The sequence below is a fragment of the Cervus elaphus genome, chromosome 10 (assembly GCF_910594005.1).
Source record: "Cervus elaphus chromosome 10, mCerEla1.1, whole genome shotgun sequence".
Taxonomy (NCBI): Eukaryota; Metazoa; Chordata; class Mammalia; order Artiodactyla; family Cervidae; genus Cervus; species Cervus elaphus.
In genome coordinates this window covers 18,623,505-18,646,133 of record NC_057824.1, presented here as the reverse complement: position 1 = coordinate 18,646,133, position 22,629 = coordinate 18,623,505, and the positions used below count along the sequence as shown (strand labels likewise).

General features: G+C 49.2%; 1 protein-coding gene across 1 annotated transcript; it reads right to left on the bottom strand.

Annotated features, from left to right (window-relative positions):
* Positions 1–595: 595 nt before the first annotated feature.
* On the bottom strand, positions 596–22,231 carry DNAAF8 (dynein axonemal assembly factor 8). Its single transcript, XM_043914233.1, has 10 exons — positions 22,135–22,231; positions 20,864–21,005; positions 20,337–20,465; positions 18,765–19,250; positions 17,092–17,209; positions 3,316–3,457; positions 2,382–2,498; positions 1,893–1,982; positions 877–1,075; positions 596–723 (listed from the first exon to the last, which is right to left on the bottom strand). The coding sequence occupies exons 2-10, from the start codon at positions 20,969–20,971 to the stop codon at positions 613–615; spliced, it is 1,500 nt and encodes a 499-aa protein (XP_043770168.1). The 5' UTR covers positions 20,972–21,005; positions 22,135–22,231; the 3' UTR covers positions 596–612.
* Positions 22,232–22,629: the final 398 nt, after the last annotated feature.

The following is a 22,629-nucleotide window of genomic DNA, read 5'->3' as shown; positions in this document are numbered from 1 at the left end:
AAGAACCAACGAAAGGACTAAAAATCGGTGGAGGTTGGCAGTAGTGCTAGGAAAGGATCGGTGGCAGAGCCGCCTCAGCTCTTGCCGGTTGTCCACACAGGCAGGCCTGGCTCCACTGTCCATGGGACAGTTTCCAGCGTCAGAACATTCATATTCTGTATTTAAAAGTCAACCCACCTTTACTTTGGAAGGACCCTAGAACATGATTATATACATGCCGCCTTTGTGTCTTGGTTAAGGAAAAAAGAGCAAATTTCAGTTCACCCTTCCATCCAAACGTGTGTGTGTGTGGTGTGTGTTGTCTGTGTGTGTATGTCGTGGTTTGTTCAAAACAGCAAACATCAAGGACCCAGAAAATCAAGCTAAGTTTTTCAAGACCTTTTCAGCCCTGAAGTTCTCTAAAGAAGATTTACTTTAGTTATGTAGTTACAAGAAAACAACAAAAAAAACCACTTGTATGATGGAAATCAATAGATGCACATTAAAGAGGAAAAAAATGCAGAAATGGAAAAAGCTGAGAAAGCCCCCTAGTCCCACTGTCAGAACAAATCCGTTGTCTCCGTGGTGTTTCCGCCTGGCCGTTTTCTGGAGGATGTGGGCCCAGGTGACGTGTCATGCTGTATGTACAGGTCTGCACTGCGTCCTTGCTGTCAGCGCGTGAAGATGTTCTGACTGAACTCCAGCAGAGGGCTGCAGCAGAGCCCCAGTTGGGGGGTCCCTGTGCTGCAGATGGGAGCGGGAGAGTGAGGGGACCACCAGTGCCTTGGTGTTGGTATCAAAGGCCAGTCAGATCACCAGCTCACCTCCTCAGACCTGAGGCATCTACGGCTGACCCCGAGGAGGCACCGGGCCTCCGGGGCTGTCGCTGGGACTTACCCCTGCGGGTCTGGCCTGTGTGCCCCTCTCGGCCCAGAGCGTTCCGTGCTGCTTCACCCCAGGGCTGGACCCGGCCGGATCTCCAGGGGCCTGAGCCCCCTGACTGACAGGCCTCTCGCCGGCGGGCAGCTGAGGCCGCGCCGCCGCCTCCCGAGATGCCCTGAGCTGCTGGAGGAGCCGACTCTTCCCCGTGCAGTCCCTATGACACAGGAGATGTGCCCTCCATCAGCGCCGAGTGGAGCCCGCCTCCCAGTGCTGGGCCACAATCCTGGGGTACTGTGTCCGAAACAGGACCCCAGCAGAGGGAAGCCAGGGCGCCTCTGGAGCGCGTGCCTGGTTCTCAGGATACTAAAGAAAGCAGGACTGCGGCCTCCCGGCCCACACCAAGTCACAGAGCACATCAGCACGCTAAAGGCCTCTGGGAGGACCCCTGTGGGACACTTCTCAACCCCAGTGCGTCTCCCCTTTTTGTTCCTGGGATGTCCAGCCACACACCACGTGGGAGGAAAGCTGCAGTAGACTCTGACGTTCCCAGAGGGCAGAATCTGCAAGGTCTGGAAGTCCAAAAGCGACAGAGACTTCCAGAGCACCTAGTGCAAATTCACCCTGCGGCCCTGGGGTGGCCACCGGGCCTCAGAGACCCGAGCCTTCCCTGAATCTGATGTTTCTCTTAGCTGACCTGAGCCTTTCCTCTCCGGCCGTTAACCATCACGTAGTCCCATCCCTGCAATATCTCTTCACCTCTGTTGCCATCACTGGCAGGGAGCAAGTCAATTTGCGGAGCCATTTTTCAGAAAGAAAATGTAACCCCTTCTTGAGATCAAGCTAAGGCATCCTGGGGGTTGTCTGGAGGGGAGTAGGGCAGGCTGGGCTACCCTGCCAGCCTCCCAGAGCAGCCCACACCCTCCTGTGCCAGCCCTGTGCGTGCAAGATGCTGAGAGCAGCAATTAAAAACACGAGCTGGGACCAGGTGAGCATCCCCGCCTGTGATGGTGAGGGGCGCCCCTTGCGGTTACCGTAGCCTGGCTGGGCCCTGCGTGTCTCTTTGAGCTGCTGTCTCTTCTTCCGCCTCCTCGCTGTCAGAGGAGCTGGAGTAGGAGCTGGAGCTGCGGGCAGACGAGAGGTGGGTTCCTCTGGACATGTCCAGTCTACTCTGGTTCAGCGTGGCTCCCGCCAGGGACTTGGAGTGCCCAGGGCTCCCATGTGACCCAAGACGGGGGGATGGGCAGCCGGCCAAAGCCGCAGGGCCAGTGAGCTTCCTGCAGGTGGTGGAGGGGTGCGGCCAGGGCCGGGTACCCCAGCCTCGGCTAAGCAAGCCCCCCTGCCCCAGCTTCCCACCTCCCTGCAGGGAGGGCCTGTGGCTGGGGCCCCATGGGATTATGGGCCAGACTCAGTTCCTGGGTGAAAGCACTTCTCCAGTGAGTGGAGCCCCCAGGACCTGCTGTCCGAGTCCCCTTCTTCCCGAAGCAGCAGGCCCGCCGCAGGGCAGTCTGCACTTCCCGTACCTCTCCGAGGGTCTCTGGTCCGATGTCTTTGTCGGCCGCAGGTCAATGAATATGGTGGGAGGCTCCACCGGGTTCCTCAGCCGCGCGTCCTGGGCGCCCAGCTCCCTGGAAGCACATCTGGGGGTGGGGGTAGCCGAGTCACTCCCCGGTGGTCCCGTGACCTGCCTCCTGGGCTGGGGGCCCCCGTACAGGACCCTGAGGCAGGTCCTGAGAACAGTCCTCAGGATTCAGGCCAGCGCTGTCCAGTGGAACTCTGCGTGGCGCCTAGACGTTCTGTATCTGCACTTTCCAGTGTGGTGGACACTTGCCGAAAGCTATTTAAACTTGCATTTAAGCTAATGTAAAGTAGAAATCCCGTTCCTCAGCTGCACTAGCCATGTGTAGCCAGTGGCTACTGACTGGACAGTGCAGAGTCCTTTCTGTCGGACACGTGGGTTGTCAGGGACAGAAGCCTGCTTCAGCTAGCTCAGGCAAGAAAGGGAATTCCTGGCTGTCAGACTTCTAAAAAGGGTGGGACAACCAGAGTGTCGGAAGTTGGGATGCAGCTGGACCTCAAGGGACCCCAGGGCCCTGTCCCCACCTCTGCCCACCCCGCCCCCCAGCCGACCTGGCTGGGGACAGATGCTCAAGGCTGGCCCAATCAACAGTGGCCAGAGGGAGAGGGTCCTCCCCTAGGGAGGATTCCCATGGGGTGGGAAAGAGCAGGTGCTTTGGGGCCTGAGTCCCAGCTCTGCCACTTATGTCCTGGGCAAGTCAACCTCTCAGCCTGTTTCCCCATCTGTAAAATGGGGGGTAATAGTAATACTGACTCCTGATCATATTCTTGAGATGAAGAGAAATACACATCAGGTGCCCTGCCCTTAAATCAAGGCACCATAAATGCTGAGAGAAGCCACTACTAGGGAGGACGGGGCCAGGGGTCAACAGGGCCCACCTGCTTCCGGCTTCCTGGGGCCGGGCTTCCCAGGGCATGTCAGCAGGCACTCTCCGAGCAGAGGCGGCGGCTCTGGACTGCCTGGAGCACAGGAGGCTGAGGCGTTCCATGAGCCGGTCCTGGGTGCTGGGCGCGGTGTGGTCTGCGGGGAGGGGGAAGGCAGCTTGGTGAGGACACAGCCCCTGCTTTGACCCACTGCAGCCTGAGCCTCAGGGCTCCTCGCGTGGAGGTGCTGGGCTTACGCGCAGAGAAGTGCCAGGGGCCCAGCCCACCCTCTGCGGCTCACAACCTTAGTGTGGCCCCCTCCAGCTCAGCAGGGTGAGGGGCCCCTTCTTTCCCAAGCAGGGAGCTGTGTGCACCCCAGGAAGCAAGGGTGACCACCTGTTCACAAGGTCGTCCACTCCCTGGCTCCTGTCTCACTTGTCAGAGGGAACCATGGTTAACACTTGTGTGTGTTTTTTCCTTTTTTCAAAAAATAGCAACAGGGGGAGCTTCCCTGGTGGTGCAGTAGTTAGCCTTCCAATGCAGGGGTACAGGTTCAATCCCTGGTCAGGAAGCTAAGATCCCACATGCCTCCTTGCCAAAAAAACAAAAACATAAGAAATAAAAAATGCAAACAAACCCCAAACAGAAACAAAATTGTAACAAATTCTATAAAGCCAGCCCACATCCAAGAAAAATCTTAAAAATTTTTTTAAAAATAGCAATAGGATCATTGTCTATAGGTTGCTTTTTTTTTTGGCCTCACTAGGCGGGATGTGGGATCTTAGTTCCCTGACCAAGGATGGAACCCATGCCCGCATGCAGTGCAAGCGTGGATTCTTAACCTCTGAACCACTAGTTAAGCCCCCCTCTATAGACTTTTTTTCACTGAATGTACTTTATATCCTTCCGTGTTAAGATAGATGTGTGATGATAGATTGTAGAAGTGGAATAGCTTAGTTAAAGGCTTGTGTGCCTTTAAATGAAGAACGGGGCATTCACAGATGGCCCAAGTGGTAAAGAATCCACCTGCCAATGCAGGAGACCCCTGGATCAAGAAGATCTCCTGGAGCATAGTGGAAACCGACTCTAGTATTCTTGCCTGGAAAATTCCATGGACAGAAGAGCCTGGTGGGCTACAGTCCATGGGGCTGCAGAGAGAAAGACACGGCTGAGGCTGAGCACGTAGCACACAAACAAATGGATAGCAGGTTCCGCTGCACTGCTGCCCAAGGGGGCAGCCACTAAGCCCCTCAACCCTGCCCCACTTGTAGCAGGGTGAGTTTCTCCATACCCTGCTCTAAGGGGTTAAGTTACAAACAAAACCCTTCTTAAAAGCAGCCTTTGCTCTGGAACCAGGGGCTGGAAATTGCACCTTCTTTGCCTCAGGCCGGCCTCCACTCGCTTTTATGGGAAACTCTTGTAGGAAACCGCCCAGAGCCAGACCACAAGCCCAGTGAAGGAGTTAGCCCTGGCTTTGTTGCAGAAGCACGCCAGCTGCGAAGGACAGCGCAGAAGTGTGGCGGTGAGGAGCTACCCCTCACCCAAGGTCAGAGGTATCGACCGAGAGCGCCAGGCTGCGACAGCGTAGGAGCAGCGGCCGAGAGGAGCTTCCCCACGTCCGAGGTCAGGGGCGGCGGCCGAGAGGAGCAACCCCACCTCCAAGGAGCGGCTGCTGCCGGCACAAGAGGGCTGAGAGGAGCTACTCCACATTCAAGGTCAGTGAGAGGGTAACAGGCAGGAAGGCCAGGGATCTCCAAGCGGAGGAAATAGGCTGCAAGTGTCAGACATTTTTATCTCTCTTAAGCGGCAGGAGGAAACAAACTAGCGATATTTTTTTTTCTTCTCTATACAAATTTAAAAGGTTTCTCTTAAAATGCTGTGTTGCCATGACACCTGGTTTCACCTGAAGCTAACTATTCTCAAGACCTTGAGTTAACCAATACATTTTTTCTTATGGAAATGTTTGTCTTAAGCTATGTTAATGTACCCCCGACTCTGTCTTCAAGTTGGTTCCGCCAAATGGCCCAACCTACTTACTCAGATATTGTTCCCCTAATCTATGTAAATGAAACTATTTGTTTGGTAAAGATTCAAGTCAATCGTTTATGGCCGGGATGAATTATCTGGTGCCATTCTAAATTTTAAGACATTCTTTTCATTAACAGACTGCGAGTGACTATATAACATACAGCTGAAGACTAGATGGGGGGTACTCTTTCTGCCCCCTTCTGATGCCTATATCAGGAGCTTTCTCTATCTCCTTTATACTTTTATAAAACTTTATTACACAAAAGCTCTGAGTGAGCCAGCCTTGTTTCTGGCCCCAGATTGAATTTGTCTCCTCCGGAGGCCAAGAATCCCGGCGTCTTATCGTTCAGCAACAACCTTTCATCTTGGGGGCTTGTCCAGGATCCTTCAGGACAAGGTAGGGATGCTTGGGGCTCTAGTTCTTTGTTCTCCTAGCGAACACGTTTTCCACTGTACTTTGGTGGAACACAAAGCACATTCATTCACACAAGCACAACTCTATGGTGTGCTTGTGTGAATGAATGAAAAGCTCTGCGCGAAGCAAGTGAGGAGCCCTGCTCTTCGGTTCCGTGGTGACCTCATAAGGCTTATGGCAGAAACCTGTCGGGGGTTTATACTGACCTGCCAATGCCAGGAGGCACCCAATGTCTCCTTCGGGAACCGACCAGAAATGGGCAAAGCGTGTGGACCAAACTCTCCTTTCTCGGTCAAACTTTTCGGTCTCTTTGACCATTCCATAACTCCTTGGAAACTAAAAGTACTAACCTAATCTATCGGATCATAGGCTTTCAAGGGACTTGTAATCTATGTTGCTACTGTGTACTAGGTGGCCTAGGTCTCAAACTTGGATTGGTAGTCAGGAAGCGCCTAGCCTCGCTAGGCATGGAAAGTTTGGAAGCTAGATGGAGCTCTAGCTCCAAGAGCATCTCTGAGGTTAAAGGTTACTCAGATTGGAACTGCAATGGGGTTTTTTTCCTTTGGTAACACTGGCTCTTAGTGGACCAGAGGAGGCTCTTATACTGGTGTGGTGACGCTTGGAAGGAGCATCTCAGTTTAAAGTTCGTGCAAGTCTTATTGCGGTCAGGAATATTCTCAGGGTCGTGCACAGGCACTCAGGTGATGAATGTGTCCCCCAGAGGTCTTAGCTTGGGAGGCATTCCGGAAGGTTACTCTGATTGCACCCCGGGTGGCATCAGAGGCAAGCGAGGTGAAGAGGTGGACGTCAGTCAGGGATGCCATCAGGTCTACCCCTGGTGCATCCCCACCCCGTCTCGGTGGTAGAACCGGGAGGGATGAGTGTGATGCCTGCGTCGGTAAGGGACAGACTAAGTCCAACCAGGAAGGAAAAGCTTTTGGTGTAACGTCTGTCTACACCCCCATCTAGAGCAGGGAGGGACGCCTCCGGTAGAAAAAATGGCGCTGGTCGCTTTTTTTCCTCTCTCACAGATGGGAGCTAACAATTCCAGCCTCACTCCTTTGAACTGTATCCTGAAAAACTGGGATAGATTTGATCCCCAGGGCTTAAAGAAGACACACCTGGTCTTCCTATGTGATACTGCATGGCCGCAGTACCCACTGGGAGTCAGGCAGTCCCAGCTACAGAACCAGACTGGGACTATAACACTGCTAAAGGAAGATGGGATCAGAGTCATTTTGTCAGATGTATTCTTGAAGGACTCAGGCAGGCACGTTCTAAACCTTTAAACTACAGCAAACTGGCAGACATAGAACCAGAGAAGGAAGCTCCTGGTAAATTCCTAGATAGACAGAGAGAAGCCCTTCGCAGATTCACTGAGATTGATCCCGAAAGTGAAGAGGGAAAAGTGATCTTAAAGGATAGATTTCTCACTCAGTCGGCTCCAGATATTCGCCGTAAATTATCAAAACGGGCTTATGGACCAAATCAGTCTTTAGATAATCCATTACAACTGGCTCAGACAGTCTATTATGGTAGGGAATATGAGGAAAAGAAAGAAAGGCAGAGAAAGACAAAGGAAAAGGTGGAAGCCCTCGCAATGGCTATGAAAACCGTTCTTAAACAGCCTGAGAAAAATGCCCAGAGGGACCCAGGTGAAAAGGGATGGGCTTGCTATTACTGTGGAAAGGAGGGGCATCTCAAGCGGGATTGCCCTCAGGCATCTAAGCCGCCCCAGCTCCATGTCTGGTCTGCAAAGGACCACACTGGAGGAGAGACTGCCCAAAGAGGCGTAGGGCTCAGGGGTCTGACTCTCAAGACCATCAGGACTGAAGGTGCCTGGTGGTCCCCACACAAGCTCCTGTCCTAATTACACCTGAGGAACCCCGGGTATTGATAACGGTGGGAGGCCAATCGGTCAATTTCCTTTTAGATACTGGGGCAACTTACTCCATGCTTACTGAAGCCCCTGGCCCACTTTCTTCCCTATCCGCTTCCGTAATGGGACTGTCTGGACGAGCCAAAAGGTATTATTTCAGTTATTCTCTATCGTGCAACTGGGATTCTGTGCTATTTTCACACGAGTTTCTTATCGTGCCAGAATCACCCTCACCCCTCTTGGGGAGGGATATACTGAGCAAGGTCCATGCCTCTGTTTTCATGAATATGGAGCCTTCCCTTTCTCTCCCTTTAGTTGAACAAAATGTGAATCCTAGAGTATGGGCTGATGGAAAATCTGTGGGTCGAGCACAAAATGCTATTCCTGTGGTTGTCAAGCTCAAAGACCCACACCTATTCCCACATAAGAAGCAGTATCCACTGAAACCTGAGGTTAACGAAGGGTTAAAACCCATCATTGAGAATTTAAAGGAGCAGGGACTATTAGTTCCCTGTAACAGTCCATGCAACACTCCTATTTTGGGTATAAAGAAATCAGATGGTAAATGGAGATTAGCTCAAGATTCACGAATAATAAATGAGGCTGTGGTTCCTTTACACCCCGTGGTGCCTAATCCTTATACTCTATTGTCTGAAATTCCTGAACGAGCCAAATATTTTTCAGTAATTGATTTAAAAGATGCCTTCTATTCAGTGCCTTTGGTGGAAGAAAGTCAACTTCTATTTGCCTTTGAAGACCCTACTCAGCCAGCTTCTCAGTTAACCTGGACAGTTTTGCCCCAGGGATTTCGTGACAGTCCTCACTTATTTGGACAAAGTTTGTCACGGGATCTACAAAACTTTAATAGCTCTGAAGCGGTAGTGTTACAATATGTAGATGATATTTTGCTCTGTGCTGAGACAGAGGAAGCTTGTTCACGAGCCTCAGAAGATTTCTTAAACGTTCTGGCAGGCTGCGGTTACAAGGCATCAAGAGAAAAGGCTCTGCTTTGTCAACCATCTGTTAGATATCTGGGCCTAATCATATCAGAAGGGACTAGGGCCATAGGCCCCGAGAGAATTAAACCTATCCTAAATCATCCCCTACCTATGACTTTAAGACAATTGAGAGGATTTTTGGGAATCACAGGCTACTGTCATATTTGGATTCCGGGCTATGGGGAACTTGCCCGGCCTTTATATAAACGTATAGCTGAAACTCAGCAGGCCCAAACCAACAAACCGATTTGGTCTCCAGATACTCAAAAGGCTTTTAAGATTCTTCAGACTGCTCTCCTGCAAGCTCCCGCTTTGAGTTTGCCCACAGGGTCAGAATTTAACTTGTATGTCACTGAAAGAAAAGGTGTGGCCTTGGGAGTTTTGACACAACCCCAAGGGCCTCACCAGCAACCTATTGCTTATCTAAGCAAAGAATTAGATGTAATTGCACGTGGGTGGCCCCACTGCTTAAAAGTAGTTGGGGCCACGGCTTTATTAGCACCTGAAGCTTTAAAAATAATTAATGGACGAAACCTTACTATACTGACTTCTCATGATGTGAGTGGAATCTTAAATTCTAAGGTTAATATTTGGATGACAGACAGTAGACTTCTTAAATATCAGTCATTGTTGTTAGAAGGACCAGTAACTAAGCTTAAAGTTTGTGGAAATTTAAATCCTGCCACTTTCCTTCCTGAGAAGGAAAATGAAACACCTGATCATGATTGTTCCCAATTCCTAACTTTAAACTATGCAGCTCGGGAGGATCTAATGGATACCCCATTAGACAATCCTGACATGGAAATATTTACAGACGGCAGTTCTTTTGTTCGGGATGGAAAACGCAAAGCAGGTTACGCTGTGGTGACTGCTGAACAGGTTTTAGAAGCAAAATCTCTCCCCCAGGGAACCAGTGCCCAGTTAGCGGAGCTTGTGGCTCTGACCCGAGCTCTAGAGTTAAGCAAGGGACAGGGAGTAAATATCTACACCGATTCTAAGTATGCTTATTTGACTTTACATGCTCATGCGGCGATATGGAAAGAAAGACAGTTTAAAACAGCAGCAGGAGACCCTATTAAGCATTTCAGAGAGATTGAGAGACTTTTAAATGCTATATATTGTCCTAAAAAAGTAGCGATTATGCATTGCAAAGGGCACGGCAGGGATGGGAGTAAAGTAGCCGCCGGTAACCTGTCAGCTGACTCTCAAGCCAAAAAAGCGGCACTTACGAAACCCCCTCCCTACAGACGCCTTTGATCTGGACAGGTCCTGTGGAACAGGAAAAACCACAATATACTGAGGAAGAATTAGAAAGATGCGAGAAAAGAGGAGCAAAGATTACTGATAAAGGATGGTTACAGTCCGAGGATGGACGATTAATATTTTCTGAAAATGCTCAGTGGAGAATTCTTAAGGATTTACACCAGAGTTTGCATTTGGGTGCAAAAAGTACTTACCAGATGACTTCTTGTTTGTTTGAAGGTAAAAATGTAATGAAAACTTTAAAGAACATGATCAAAAGGTGTGAGGTTTGTCAGAAAAATAACCCAAAGACTGAGAAGCTAGCAAAATCTGGATTACAATGAAGTGGAAAGTATCCTGGAGAGGACTGGGAAATTGATTTTACTCATATGCCAAAAGCTAATGGATATTCTTGCTTACAAGTTTGGGTGGATACTTTCACTGGATGGATTGAGGCGTTCCCCTGTCATAGTGAACAAGCTAAGAAGGTTATAAAGATTTTAATCCATGAAATCATCCCCAGGTTTGGGCTGCCACAGAGCCTTCAGAGTGACAATGGCCCCGCCTTTAAAGCTGCTGTAACTCAGGGGGTGTCTAAAGCTCTAGGAATAGAGTATCACTTACACTGTTCCTGGAGACCCCAATCCTCAGGAAAGGTTGAAAAAGCTAATGACATTATCAAAAGACATCTGTGCAAATTAACTCAAGAAACGCAGGACAACTGGATTAAAGTCCTACCCATAGCTTTAATGAGGGCTCAAACTGCCCCCAAAAAGGAGGGACTGTCCCCCTTTGAATGTATTTATGAAAGGCCTTTCTTACGCACAGACATTGTTATAGACCCTGAAGCCTTGGAGTTAACTAATTATGTAACTCAGCTCTCAGCTTTTCAACAGGCATTAACAGAACTCCGGGAGACGACTCCTGACCCAGCCTCTGAATCCAGCAAGCCTCTATTTGAGCCAGGAACCGAGGTCCTCATAAAAACATTGGGGTCTGGGGGCCCATCCCCCGAGCCCCTCTGGGAAGGCCCTTACCAGGTTATTCTTTCTTCTCCCACAGCTGTCCAAGTGCCAGGAATTGATTCATGGATACATCACACTCGAGTCAAGAGGTGGCACCCTGACCAGAACTAAGTGATGTCATTTTATGTCTTTACTTTCTATGCTCTGACTTTGTACTTTTCAGATGGGCCTGATAATCTATGTGAGCCTACTTCTGCTGACTCCAGAAATCCTGAGTCTGCCGTTTGATCCTCACGACAATGCCTTCCTGTCCTGGGCTCACTCCTACGCTGCATTCCACAATCGGTCTAACTGCTGGGTCTGCGGAGCACTCCCCTCTTCATCAGTGGAAGGCTTCCCGTGGTGGACAGCTCCACTTCAAGGAAAAGACTTTCTCCAAGTCTGTGAATACCTTCGACAACAATCGCGTGTGATGCCTCTTCTTCATCATCTGATGACATCTAACAGCCCTGGAATGGACTGGTGCAACACTTTGTATTTGAACTATGGACATAATGTGACTTTTAATTTTAATTATACATTGTCTCAGTTTAATGACTATTTTGCTGCACATAAGACAAATAGGTCTAGATCTGATGGTTTTTTACCTGATGTTTATCAAATATGGGATGAGGTTATATGGCTAACTCCTGAAAAAGGACGTCTAATATCTACTGCCCCCATATGCTGGGAACAAATAGAGCCATCCCCCAAAGTTGGCCAACAACTTAAATACAATGATTGGAAAACAGTGGGATTTTTGTCTCAGGAAATATGTAACATAATCATTCCCGTGTTTTCCAGCCCCAGTTCAGGATCTCCCTTTGTCTGGCCAGGCACTAATTGGGACTGGATATCTCAGTCACGCTGGCTTGCTCCAAACGGGACTTATTGGATATGTGGCTCTTACCTATGGGCTTGGCTTCCCCCTGGCTGGATAGGGAGATGCACCCTGGGTCTAGCCTTTACTCACGGCTTTATATTTTCAGAGCTTCCAGAAAGGCCTGCTAATCTTCCCCACCTTAAAACTCGGTGGGCAAGGTCTGTATTTCACTGGTATGATTATTTGGCGGCAGTGTTTGTCCCCTCTTTGGGAACTGCAGATGTTATGCTACGAGTGGATGCTTTGACTAATTTCACTCAGCAGGCATTACTAGATTCTCAAAAAGCGATTTCAGCTCTTAACGCTGAACAAGCACAAATTAGAAAGGTGGTTTTACAAAACAGGTTGGCTTTAGATATTCTGACAGCTGCCCAAGGAGGAACTTGTGCCATCATTCATACCCAATGCTGCACATATATACCTGATATGAGCACTAATGTTACTCATTTCACTGAACACATGAACAAGATGATTTGGGCCATGGATAATCCTGAAATCGAAATCTCAGTTTCCTCACTTTGGAAATCGTTAACTAATTCCTCATGGTGGAAAAATATCTTAATTACAATAATTCTGGTTGTTTTGTTTTTGCTGTTTGCTCCTGCCATCTGTAACTGTGTGATTGGATTTGTTTCTAGTCGCCTGCAAGCTTTTAAGTTACAAAGGGTTGCTCAAACTCCTGCTACGAATGCAGCTTCTTCCAACTACTATTTGGGGCCCCAGAATAAGACATCCTCAGTATGAGGATTAGGAGAATATGTTGCCTCACCAATTTAGGGACAATGCCCCTTGTCAGCTCAGAAGCAGTTATGGAATGAGGACGACGCCCCTTTTCCCTAGGCAACATAATTCTCCTAAAAGAAAAGGGGGGAATGAGAGGGTAACAGGCAGGAAGGCCAGGGGTCTCCAAATGGAGGAAATAGGCTGCAAGTGTCAGACATTTTTATCTCTCTTAAGAGGCAGGAGGAAACAAACTAGCGATATTTTTTTTCTTCTCTATACAAATTTAAAAGGAGGTTTCTCTTAAAATGCTGTGTTGCCATGACACCTGGTTTCACCTGAAGCTAACTATTCTCAAAACCTTGAGTTAACCAATACATTTTTTCTTATGGAAATGTTTGTCTTAAGCTATGTTAATGTACCCCAGACTCTGTCTTCAAGTTGGTTCCGCCAAATGGCCCAACCTACTTACTCAGATATTGTTCCCCTAATCTATGTAAACGAAACTATTTGTTTGGTAAAGATTCAAGTCAATCGTTTATGGCCGGGGATGAATTATCTGGTGCCATTCTAAATTTTAAGACATTCCTTTCTTTTCATTAACAGACTGCGAGTGACTATATAACATACAGCTGAAGACTATATGGGGGGTACTCTTTCTGCCCCCTTCTGATGCCTATGTCAGAAGCTTTCTCTATCTCCTTTATACTTTAATAAAACTTTATTACACAAAAGCTCTGAGCGATCCAGCCTCGTCTCTGGCCCCAGATTGAATTTGTCTCCTCCAGAGGCCAAGAATCCCGGCGTCTTATCATTCAGCAACAACCTTTCATCAGGAGGGGCGGCTGTGAGAAGATACCCCTCGTCCAAGGTAAGGAGCAGTGGCTGTGCTTTTCTGGAGCAGCCATGAAGAGATACCCCACGTCCGAGGTAAGAGAAACCCAAGTAAGACGGTAGGTGTTGCGAGAGGGCATCAGGAGCAGACACACTAAAACCATAATTACAGAAAACTAGCCAATCTGATCACAGGACCACAGTCGTGTCTAACTCAATGAAACTAAGCCATGCTGTGTGGGGCCACCCAAGACGGGTTGGGTCTGACAGAATGTGGTCCACTGGAGAAGGGAATGGTAAACCACTTCAGTATTCTTGCCTTGAGAACCCCATGAACAGTATGAGAAGGCAAAATGATAGGCTACTGAAAGAGGAACTCCCCAGGTCAGTAGGTGCCCAATATGCTACTGGAGATCAGTGGAGAAATAACTCCAGAAAGAATGAAGGGATGGAGCCAAAGCAAAAACAATACCCAGTTGTGGATGGGACTGGTGATAGAAGCAAGGTCCGATGTTGTAAAGAGCAATATTGCATAGGAACCTGGAATGTTAGGTCCATGAATCAAGGCAAACTGGAAGTGGTCAAACAGGAGATGGCAAGAGTGAATGTCGACATTCTAGGAATCAGCGAACTAAAATGGACTGGAATGGGTGAATTTAACTCAGATGACCATTATATCTACTACTGTGGGCAGGAATCCCTTAGAAGAAATGGAGTAGCCATCATAGTCAACAAAAGAGCCCAAAATGCAGTACTTGGATGCAATCTCAAAAACGACAGAATGATCTCTGTTTGTTTCCAAGGCAAATCATTCACTATCACGGTAATCCAAGCCTATGCCCCAACTAGTAACGCTGAAGAAGCTGAAGTTGAACGGTTCTATGAAGACCTACAAGACCTTTTAGAACTAACACCCAAAAAAGATGTTCTTTTCATTATAGGGGACTGGAATGCAAAAGTAGGAAGTCAAGAAACACCTGGAGTAACAGGCAAATTTGGCCTTGGAGTACGGAATGAAGCAGGGCAAAGGCTAATAGAGTTTTGTCATGAGAACGCACTGGCCATAGCAAACACCCTCTTCCAACAACACAAGAGAAGACTCTACACATGGACATCACCAGACGGTCAACACTGAAATCAGATTGATTATATTCTTTGCAGCCAAAGATGGAGAAGCTCTATACAGTCAGCAAAAACAAGACCAGGAGCTGACTGTGGCTCAGATCATGAACTCCTTATTGCCAAATTCAGACTTAAACTGAAGAAAGTAGGGAAAACCACTAGACCATTCAGGTATGAACTAAATCAAATCCCTTATGACTATACAGTGGAAATGAGAAATAGATTTAAGGGATTAGATCTGATAGACAGAGTGCCTGATGAACTAAGGACAGAGGTTCGTGACATTGTACAGGAGACAGGGATCAAGACCATCCCCATGGAAAAGAAATGCAAAAAGGCAAAATGGTTGTCTGAGGAGGCCTTAACAAATAGCCGTGAAAAGAAGGGAAGCAAAAAGCAAAGGAGAAAAGAAAAGATATTCCCATTTGAATGCACAGTTCCAAAGAATAGCCAGGAGAGATAGGATAGCCTTCCTCAGCGATCAATGCAAAGAAATAGAGGAAAACAACAGAATGGGAAAGACTAGAGATCTCTTCAAGAAAATTAGAGATATCAAGGGAACATTTCAGGCAGAGATGGGTTCGATAAAGGACAGAAATGGTGTGGACCTAACAGAAGCAGAAAATATTAAGAAGAGGTGGCAAGAATACACAGAAGAACTGTACAAAAAAGATCTTCACGAGCCAGATAATCACAATGGTGTGATCACTCACCTAGAGCCAGGCATCCTGGAATGTGAAGTCAAGTGGGCCTTAGAAAGCATCACTACTAACAAAGCTAGTGGATGTGATGGAATTCCAGTTGAGCTATTTCAAATCCTAAAAGATGATGCTGTGAAAGTGCTGCATTCAATATGCCAGCAAATTTGGAAAACTCAGCAGTGGCCACAGGACTGGAAAAGGTCAGTTTTCATTCCAATCCCTAAGAAAGTCAATCCCAAAGAATGCTCAAACTACTGCACAATTGCACTCATCTCACACGCTAGTAAAGTAATGCTCAAAATTCTCCAAGCCAGGCTTCAGCAATACGTGAACCGTGAACTTCCAGATGTTCAAGCTGGTTTTAGAAAAGGCAGAGGAACCAGAGATCAAATTGCCAATATCTGCTGGATCATCAAAAGAGCAAGAGAGTTCCAGAAAAACATCTATTTCTGCTTTATTGACTACGCCAAAGCCTTCGACTGTGTGGATCACAATAAACTGTGGAAAATTCTTAAAAAGATGGGCATACCAGACCACCTGACCTGCCTCTTGATAAACCTGTACGCAGGTCAGGAAGCAACAGTTAGAACTGGACATGGAACAACAGACTGGTTCCAAATAGGAAGAGCAGTACATCAAGGCTATATATTGTCACCCTGCTTATTTAACTTATATGCAGAGTACATCATGAGAAACGCTGGGCTGGAAGAAGCACAAACTGGAATCAAGATTGCCGGGAGAAAATCAATAACCTCAGATATGCAGATGACACCACCCTTATGGCAGAGAGTGAAGAGGAACTGAAAAGCCTCTTGATGAAAGAGGAGAGTGAAAAAGTTGGCTTAAAGCTTAACATTCAGTAAACTAAGATCATGGCATCTGGTCCCATCACCTCATGGGAAATAGATGGGGAGACAGTAGAAACAGTGTCAGACTTTATTTTTTTGGGCTCCAAGATCACGGCAGATGGTGACTGCAGCCATGAAATTAAAAGACGCTTACTCGTTGGAAGGAAGGTTATGACCAACCTAGATAGCATGTTAAAAAGCAGAGACATTATTTTACCAACAAAGGTCCGTCTGGTCAAGGCTATGGTTTTTCCAGTGGTCATGTATGGATGTGAGAGTTGGACTGTGCAGAAAGCTGAGCGCCGAAAAATTGATGCTTTTTTTTTCTTTTTTTTTTTTTAAAACCACACAATATTGTAAAGTAAAAATTGATGCTTTTGAACCGTGGTGTTGGAGAAGACTCTTGAGAGTCCCTTGGACTGCAAGGAGATCCAACCAGTCCATCCTAAAGGAGAGAAGTCCTGGGTGTTCATTGGAAGGACTGATGCTGAAGTTGAAACTCCAATATTTTGGCCACCTCATGCGAAGAGGTGACTCATTGGAAAAGACCCTGATGCTGGGAGGGATTGGGGGCAGGAGGAGGAGGAGACGACAGAGGATGAGATGCTGGATGGCATCACCGACTCGATGGGCATGAGTTTGAGTAAACTCCGGGAGTTGGTGATGGACAGGGAGGCCTGGCGTGCTGCGATTCATGGGGTCACAAAGAGTCGGACACGACTGAGCGACTGAACTGAACTGAACTTGTTTGTAAACAGAGGCCGTGGAAGCAGGATTCTGTTTAGGAGCTGGCTGAAGGGGGCACAAAATGCAAGATTACTTGGCTTCCAGAAGGAAAGAGGAAGGTCTGAGGAGGTGGAGAGGAAGGAAAAGGCAGTCACATACATAGCAGGGGTATGAATGGGTGAGTTGGTGAGTGAATCAAAGGATGGATGGATGGATGAAGTCTTACATCCTGTGTGTGTGGGAAGGCAAGGGCTGAGCAGCACAGAGGGTGTGGCGAGCTGCTGAGGTGACCCTGCCCAGCCCACCCCCCGTTTCACTGGGAAGCCCTGGAATGAGCCACTTTGGGAGATGTACTCGCCCCCCACCCAACCCCTGGTGCTCAAGGTCAAACCTTGGCCCTGGAGGCGGTCAGCAGCCCACCACGCAGCTCTAGGAGCACCATCGCCCCGGTCCTCTTCTCGCCCAGTCAGACTCAGAAGGACTTGATCCAAATCCCACTCTTCAAGTTCCTGAAATAATTAGAGCAGTGATGATGAGGCTGCCTCGGGGTCCCAGGGACAGGAATTCTGGATCCACAGAGGCTGTCCCGGGATGGCTGGGGCAGAAACCAGGGTTGAGATGAGGCGGCTCACTCACCCACCCCCGCTCACCCACCCCGCACATAGGCTTTGCAGAATGAACCACCCCTGTGAAGGTGGGTGGGGTCCGCCTTTCTTGCCACCCCCTTTCCTATGCCTTTTTTGGGGCAATACTTCTATTTCTGGCACAAAGACATTGTCTGGCTTGGAGGAAGCTCAGTGTCATTTTAAAACTATTTAGGTTCAGGCAGGTTTAGAATGTTGGGAGGTTAGAACGTTTTGCTCCTTTAAGAAACACAGCAACTGTTGAGATTGGAGGGCTTGGAAGAGGGCTGTGAGGGCGGTGATGCAGTGGGCACAGAGATGTTCATCAGGAATTAGTGTGTCCTGTTAAGGCCTTGAGCGCCTCCCACCGGAGTTTGAGGAAAGAATGGAATTGACAGGATGGAATTGGTGAAAGTGACCTCCGGGTACACCTCGATGCCAATTTTCTCTAGGTTGTTATGAAAATCTGTCAAATAAGGCAACAAAGATAATTTTGTGATGTTTCTATGTTATATAGGGGCATCTTCTAATGAGCCCATCTTTCTCGGGGAGGGCTGGTGTGCGTAACTGACCAGGGCTCACCTGTTTGACAACTTTGTGAAACTGAGAAATGCAAGGGTTTTCTTTTCCCTCCACTGGAGCAGCTAAGCCCAAAGGTACCAGTTCCGTTGCCCCATTGAGCTACTGTACTTAGTGTAGCAATTTAATCTCCACATTCCCCACTCCCCTGTTGAACAAAACCCCAGTTTCTCATGATCTCTGAACCGGCTTTGTCATCGTGCTGGCTCTCGTGGATGATCTAAATGACAGCGTTAATGGGAGCTCACTGCGTGTATGAGAATGAGGGCTTGAAGGCTTGCAGGTGCTGCTTCCTCACGGTCTGCTCTATCTTCTGTGTCTTCATGATGATGCTTGGGGTTAGTTTTCTTTTTTCTTTCTGTTTTAAGAAAGCTGGGGACTATGTGCTCCTCCCTGTTCACTGTAACTCTGAGGATTGTCTGTCTGGCAGGTAGGACTTGCCTACCTGATGGAAGGCCTGCTGCCGTGGGCCTGAGGTCATTGCTATGGACTGAATCTCTGTGTCCCTCCGAAATTCATGAGTTGAACTCCTAATCCCCAGTGTGATGGTATTTGAAGGTAATGAGGTCACGGCGGGGGAGCCCTCATGAATGGGATTAGTGCCCTTAAAAGGAGATTCCAGGGAGCTCCCGCATCCGCATCGTTCCAAATGAACCAGGAAGCATGCTCTCAACTAGACACCAAATGTGATGGAGCCTTGACCTTGGACTTCCAGATTTCAGACTGTGAAAAATTAGTTTCTGTTGTTTAAGCCCCCTGCCCAAGTCTATGGGACTTTTGTTATCACAGCCCAAAGAAACTAAGACAGACGTGGTGGGGAGGACCAACACCTTGAGGAAGCCTGGGCTGGGGGCACGCCTACCTGAAGGGAAAGCACAGGCAGATGCCCCGGGGGCTCCTCTGAAGGCACACCCACAGCGTCGCAGGCCTTTTCCTTCCCTTGGCTCGCGTCAGAGCAGGCTGGGTCCCGGCCATCCCAAGTGACTTTGTGGAGGATGTCTTTCTCGATCATCTTCCTCCTCTCCCTCCGCAGGGCTCTGCGGTTGGCAGCGTCTGAGCCTTCCTGGGCCCGTGAGGCCGCGCCTGGGGGCTCTGTCTGCAGGCCTGCTTCCAGAGGGGAGCAGGTGGCCTCTCCCTGAGGCCCCTGGCGAGGACTCTGTGACCCACTGGTATTGAGGGTCCCACCCGCATCATCAAGCTGCTGTGGGGGGATCTCTGCAGACATCCTGAGAAGAGAGCTACTCTTGCCGGGGGCCCTTCCTTCCAGAGGGGCCGACTCCTGGGGCCGGGGCCATGCGTTCCACTCGCCCCAGGGCTCCACGGCGGATTCTACAGGCACCACAGCTGTCTACGCAGGAAACAGATGTCCCTGGTTAGCAGCCTCCAAACATCCCTCGGGGGGAGGGGGGGGTTGTGTGGTAAGATGTGCAAGGAACATAAAATCTGCCATCACCTGGAACAGAAACCCTGTACCTTCCCTCCCCCAGCCCCTGTTGAATGCTCATCTACTTCCTGTCGCTATAGGTTTGCCTGCTCTAGATATTTCCTCGGAGTGGAATCACACAATACTTGTCTTGGGTGTCCTTCCACTTGGCTTCGTGTTTCCAAGGTTCACCCATGTTGTGCTGTGTGTCAGGACTGCATTCCTTTTCATGGAAGAATTCTATTCTGTTGTATGGATATACTCCATTGTATCCATATTGTCTGTTGTTTATCGTTTATCCATTTTGTCTGTTGATGGACACTTGGCTTGTTCCACCCTTTTGGCCAGTGTGCACAGGTGCAAGTGGTTAGAGGTGGAAAAGACAACACCCAGGCCCTTTGTCTCCAGACAGAGCCCACAGCCTCAACCCCTGTGAGCTGGTACAGGCTTTTCCATCCCAGGTTAAACCATAATTGTCTGGAAGAGTAACTGCTGAGGTAATTGTAGAAATGGAAAAAACACAAAACTAAGTGAAGTAGACATAGTTCCAACTGAATTAACCAGGGAGCTTGGCAGCCTTGGCAGTTTTCCTGTTTAGAGTTATTTCAGATGTATTTCTAGGCCTGGCTGGGGGTGTGGGTGACTTCTGGTGTGGACATGCCCTGGCTCCGTATGATGACCCTGGGTCAGTGCTTGCACTCAGGACTATGTGTGTGTGGTGAGGGGTCAAAGGGGTACAGGGGGTACAATCAGATAGAAAATCAAGTCCCTGCCCCCAGCTGTAAGTGTTCTGGGCTCCTGGGAGCATGATGTGCACAAGGCCAGTAGATGTTTGGTGTCTGAACTCCTTGGGCTGTACCTGGAGAAAGGCCTGGGTGATGCTAGACCGGGGGCGTTAACCTCTTTAGAACCACGCTGCTTTAGAGCCCAGTGAGGGCCAGGAGCACCCACACCCTATTCTGACTGAAGGGTCCCAGGTCCGTGGACCCCTGGAGCCTGCATTTAACAGACCTCAGGAGGAGACCCAGAGGAAGTGATCCAGGCCCCAGCGGGGTCGTCGGCCAGTTCCTCTGTCAAGTCTGGAATCAGGGCGGTTTGATTTCGCTGGAAGATGAACAGCTCCTCATCCTCATGGTCTGACTGTGGACAGATGAGAAGGCTTTGGGTTAAACGGCCCGGAGGCAGAGCCAGGAGGGCCTCGTCTTCCACCCACCTGCCCTGTCCCCGGCTCTCCGGCTCTCTGACTGTCTGGGGAGACCAGTTCTCTTCCAAAGGGCCTCGCTGACACGGATTTCAGAGGCTGATTTAGAAATGGGTTCAGCAGCACCACCTGGTGGAGGTGAGATGCAGGGCGCCCAGTTCTGGGTTACCTGCCACCCGTTCAGCCCAGTTAATGCCTGGCATGGAATGAGCAGTGCAGGGAGGTGACGGCTTGGTACTTCGCTTACATGACACTGAGCTCTCTGGTCAGCATCGTGTCTGTCACGGGAGGAGAGTGCAGTGGGGGCCTAGGAAGATGTAGGAAGGTGCTTGCTTACCGAGGAGGAATCCGAGTCCAGAGACGGGAGCTGATCCTTGACGGCCTCTAGGATGGCGTCCCAGGGGCTGGGCAGTGAGGGCCGCCAATCTTCATCATGAGATGCCATGTGATGCCGCTCAGCGTACCATCATCCAAGGAGCCTTCAGAGGACATGGAGTAAAGAGAGAGGGTCCCAGAGACAAGGGTTGAGAGCTCAGGGTGCTGACTTTTCAAAGCATATACCATCCCTTGCCTTTGGGGTTGAAAAGAGATTGGGGGACCACATACCCCATCTTCCTTCTAGTTGGCAGGTTCATGTTACTGAGTGCCAGGCACTGTGCTGTGTACTGTGTGTGCGTGTGTGTCTGCGCACAATGCAGGATAGAGCCATGGAGCCACAGATGTATGGATATGGTGATATTTTACAATAATATATAGATACATGTATTGATATATATGTACTTGATATGTGGGTATATGGATATGATGTACAGAATGATACATAGATATATGATACATATATGATACATATATATACTATGTAAACTATATATGTCCAATATAACATAGATATTATTATTATCTACAGACAGAATTTGTTTCAAAGTCAGAGGGGATTTCAAGCCACTACTTTTTACTGCCCCCTTACAAAGGAACAGAATAGACATTTTGGAGTCCCCAGAATACTTTTTTTGGAGTTGACACTCAAATTATCAGGCAGTTGGCCAACACACCCCTTTTGTATCCCAGAGTCTTAACAGACCCCCTTCAGGGGTCAAGGAGGCTTAGAAATGTGGGGTGATGGCACTTCAGAGCCGGCATCTTGAGAGTACTTGCAGCCCGAAAGGCCTCTGTCACTATAAAATAGGAAGAGAACACTCCTGCTCCAGCCTTGACTTCCAACAAGGGAAGCAGCAGGCGAGGTGAATGGGGGCTTTTTGCTTTTTCTGTGCTCACAGGAGTGGGGCAGGAGCTTGGTGTACTCTGATCTGGGAACAGCAGGGCAGATCTGGTATATACATCACAGGATGTTCTCCGCTGCAGGGCAGATCGGAAAGCAACATAATCATCTGGTTGAAGGGGACAACCAGGGACTCTTAAGTTCTCCAGGAGGACAAGGTAACAGAGGAGGAAAAGGCACTACAGGCTGCGGCAAGAGCACCTAAGAGCTCAGAGGAGTGAAAAGTACCCAACGTGTTGGGGGAAGAAGTTTTCAGTTGCTGGAGTTTGTGGTGCAAACGGACCAGACCGTGAAGGGTCCTGAACGCCAGGTTGAGGCGCGTCGCTCACCGAACGGACTGCCGAAGACTACACGAAGCAGCAGCCCCAGTCCGGCAGAATCCTGACCGCGCCTCCACGTCCGTTTCTTGGCTGCAGCCCGTTAGCCCCGCCCGACGCCCCGCCCCGGCCCCTCCTACCGCCCCGCCCCCGGCCCCTCCCGCCGCCGGACCGCCGGTTGTTATGACAACTGGACGCCACCGTCCACTCGGGTGGGGCTTTTAAATTCTAAAGTTCGGAAACAGGAAACCCTACTATCGCGCGTCCTCCCACCAATTCCTCAGCTCGTTTCCCCAGCCCCCACCCCGTCCACCTCCCATCATTTTATCTCCGCAGCTGCCGCTTCGGCCCCGACAGGGACGAAAACGGCCCCGCTGCGCCTCTTCGGTCGTGTTCTCCTGCTTGGGCAGCGGCGCGATTACTGAAGCCGTCGCCGCCTTCGGAATCCCCGTTCAGCAGAGTCTTACATCACTGGACGGCCAACTCCTTACCACCACCACCCCCCAC

Excerpts from the sequence above, each read along its gene's own strand:
- DNAAF8 (XM_043914233.1), bottom strand. The coding sequence starts at position 20,971 with ATGGCATCTCATGATGAAGATTGGCGGCCCTCACTGCCCAGCCCCTGG. Across the intron at positions 3,458-17,091 it reads TGACCGCCTCCAGGGCCAAG|ACCACACCGCGCCCAGCACC; the intron begins GTTTGACCTTGA and ends CCCTCCCCGCAG. Across the intron at positions 1,076-1,892 it reads CAGGGCCCAGCCAGGCTACG|GGACTGCACGGGGAAGAGTC; the intron begins GTAACCGCAAGG and ends CCTGTGTCATAG.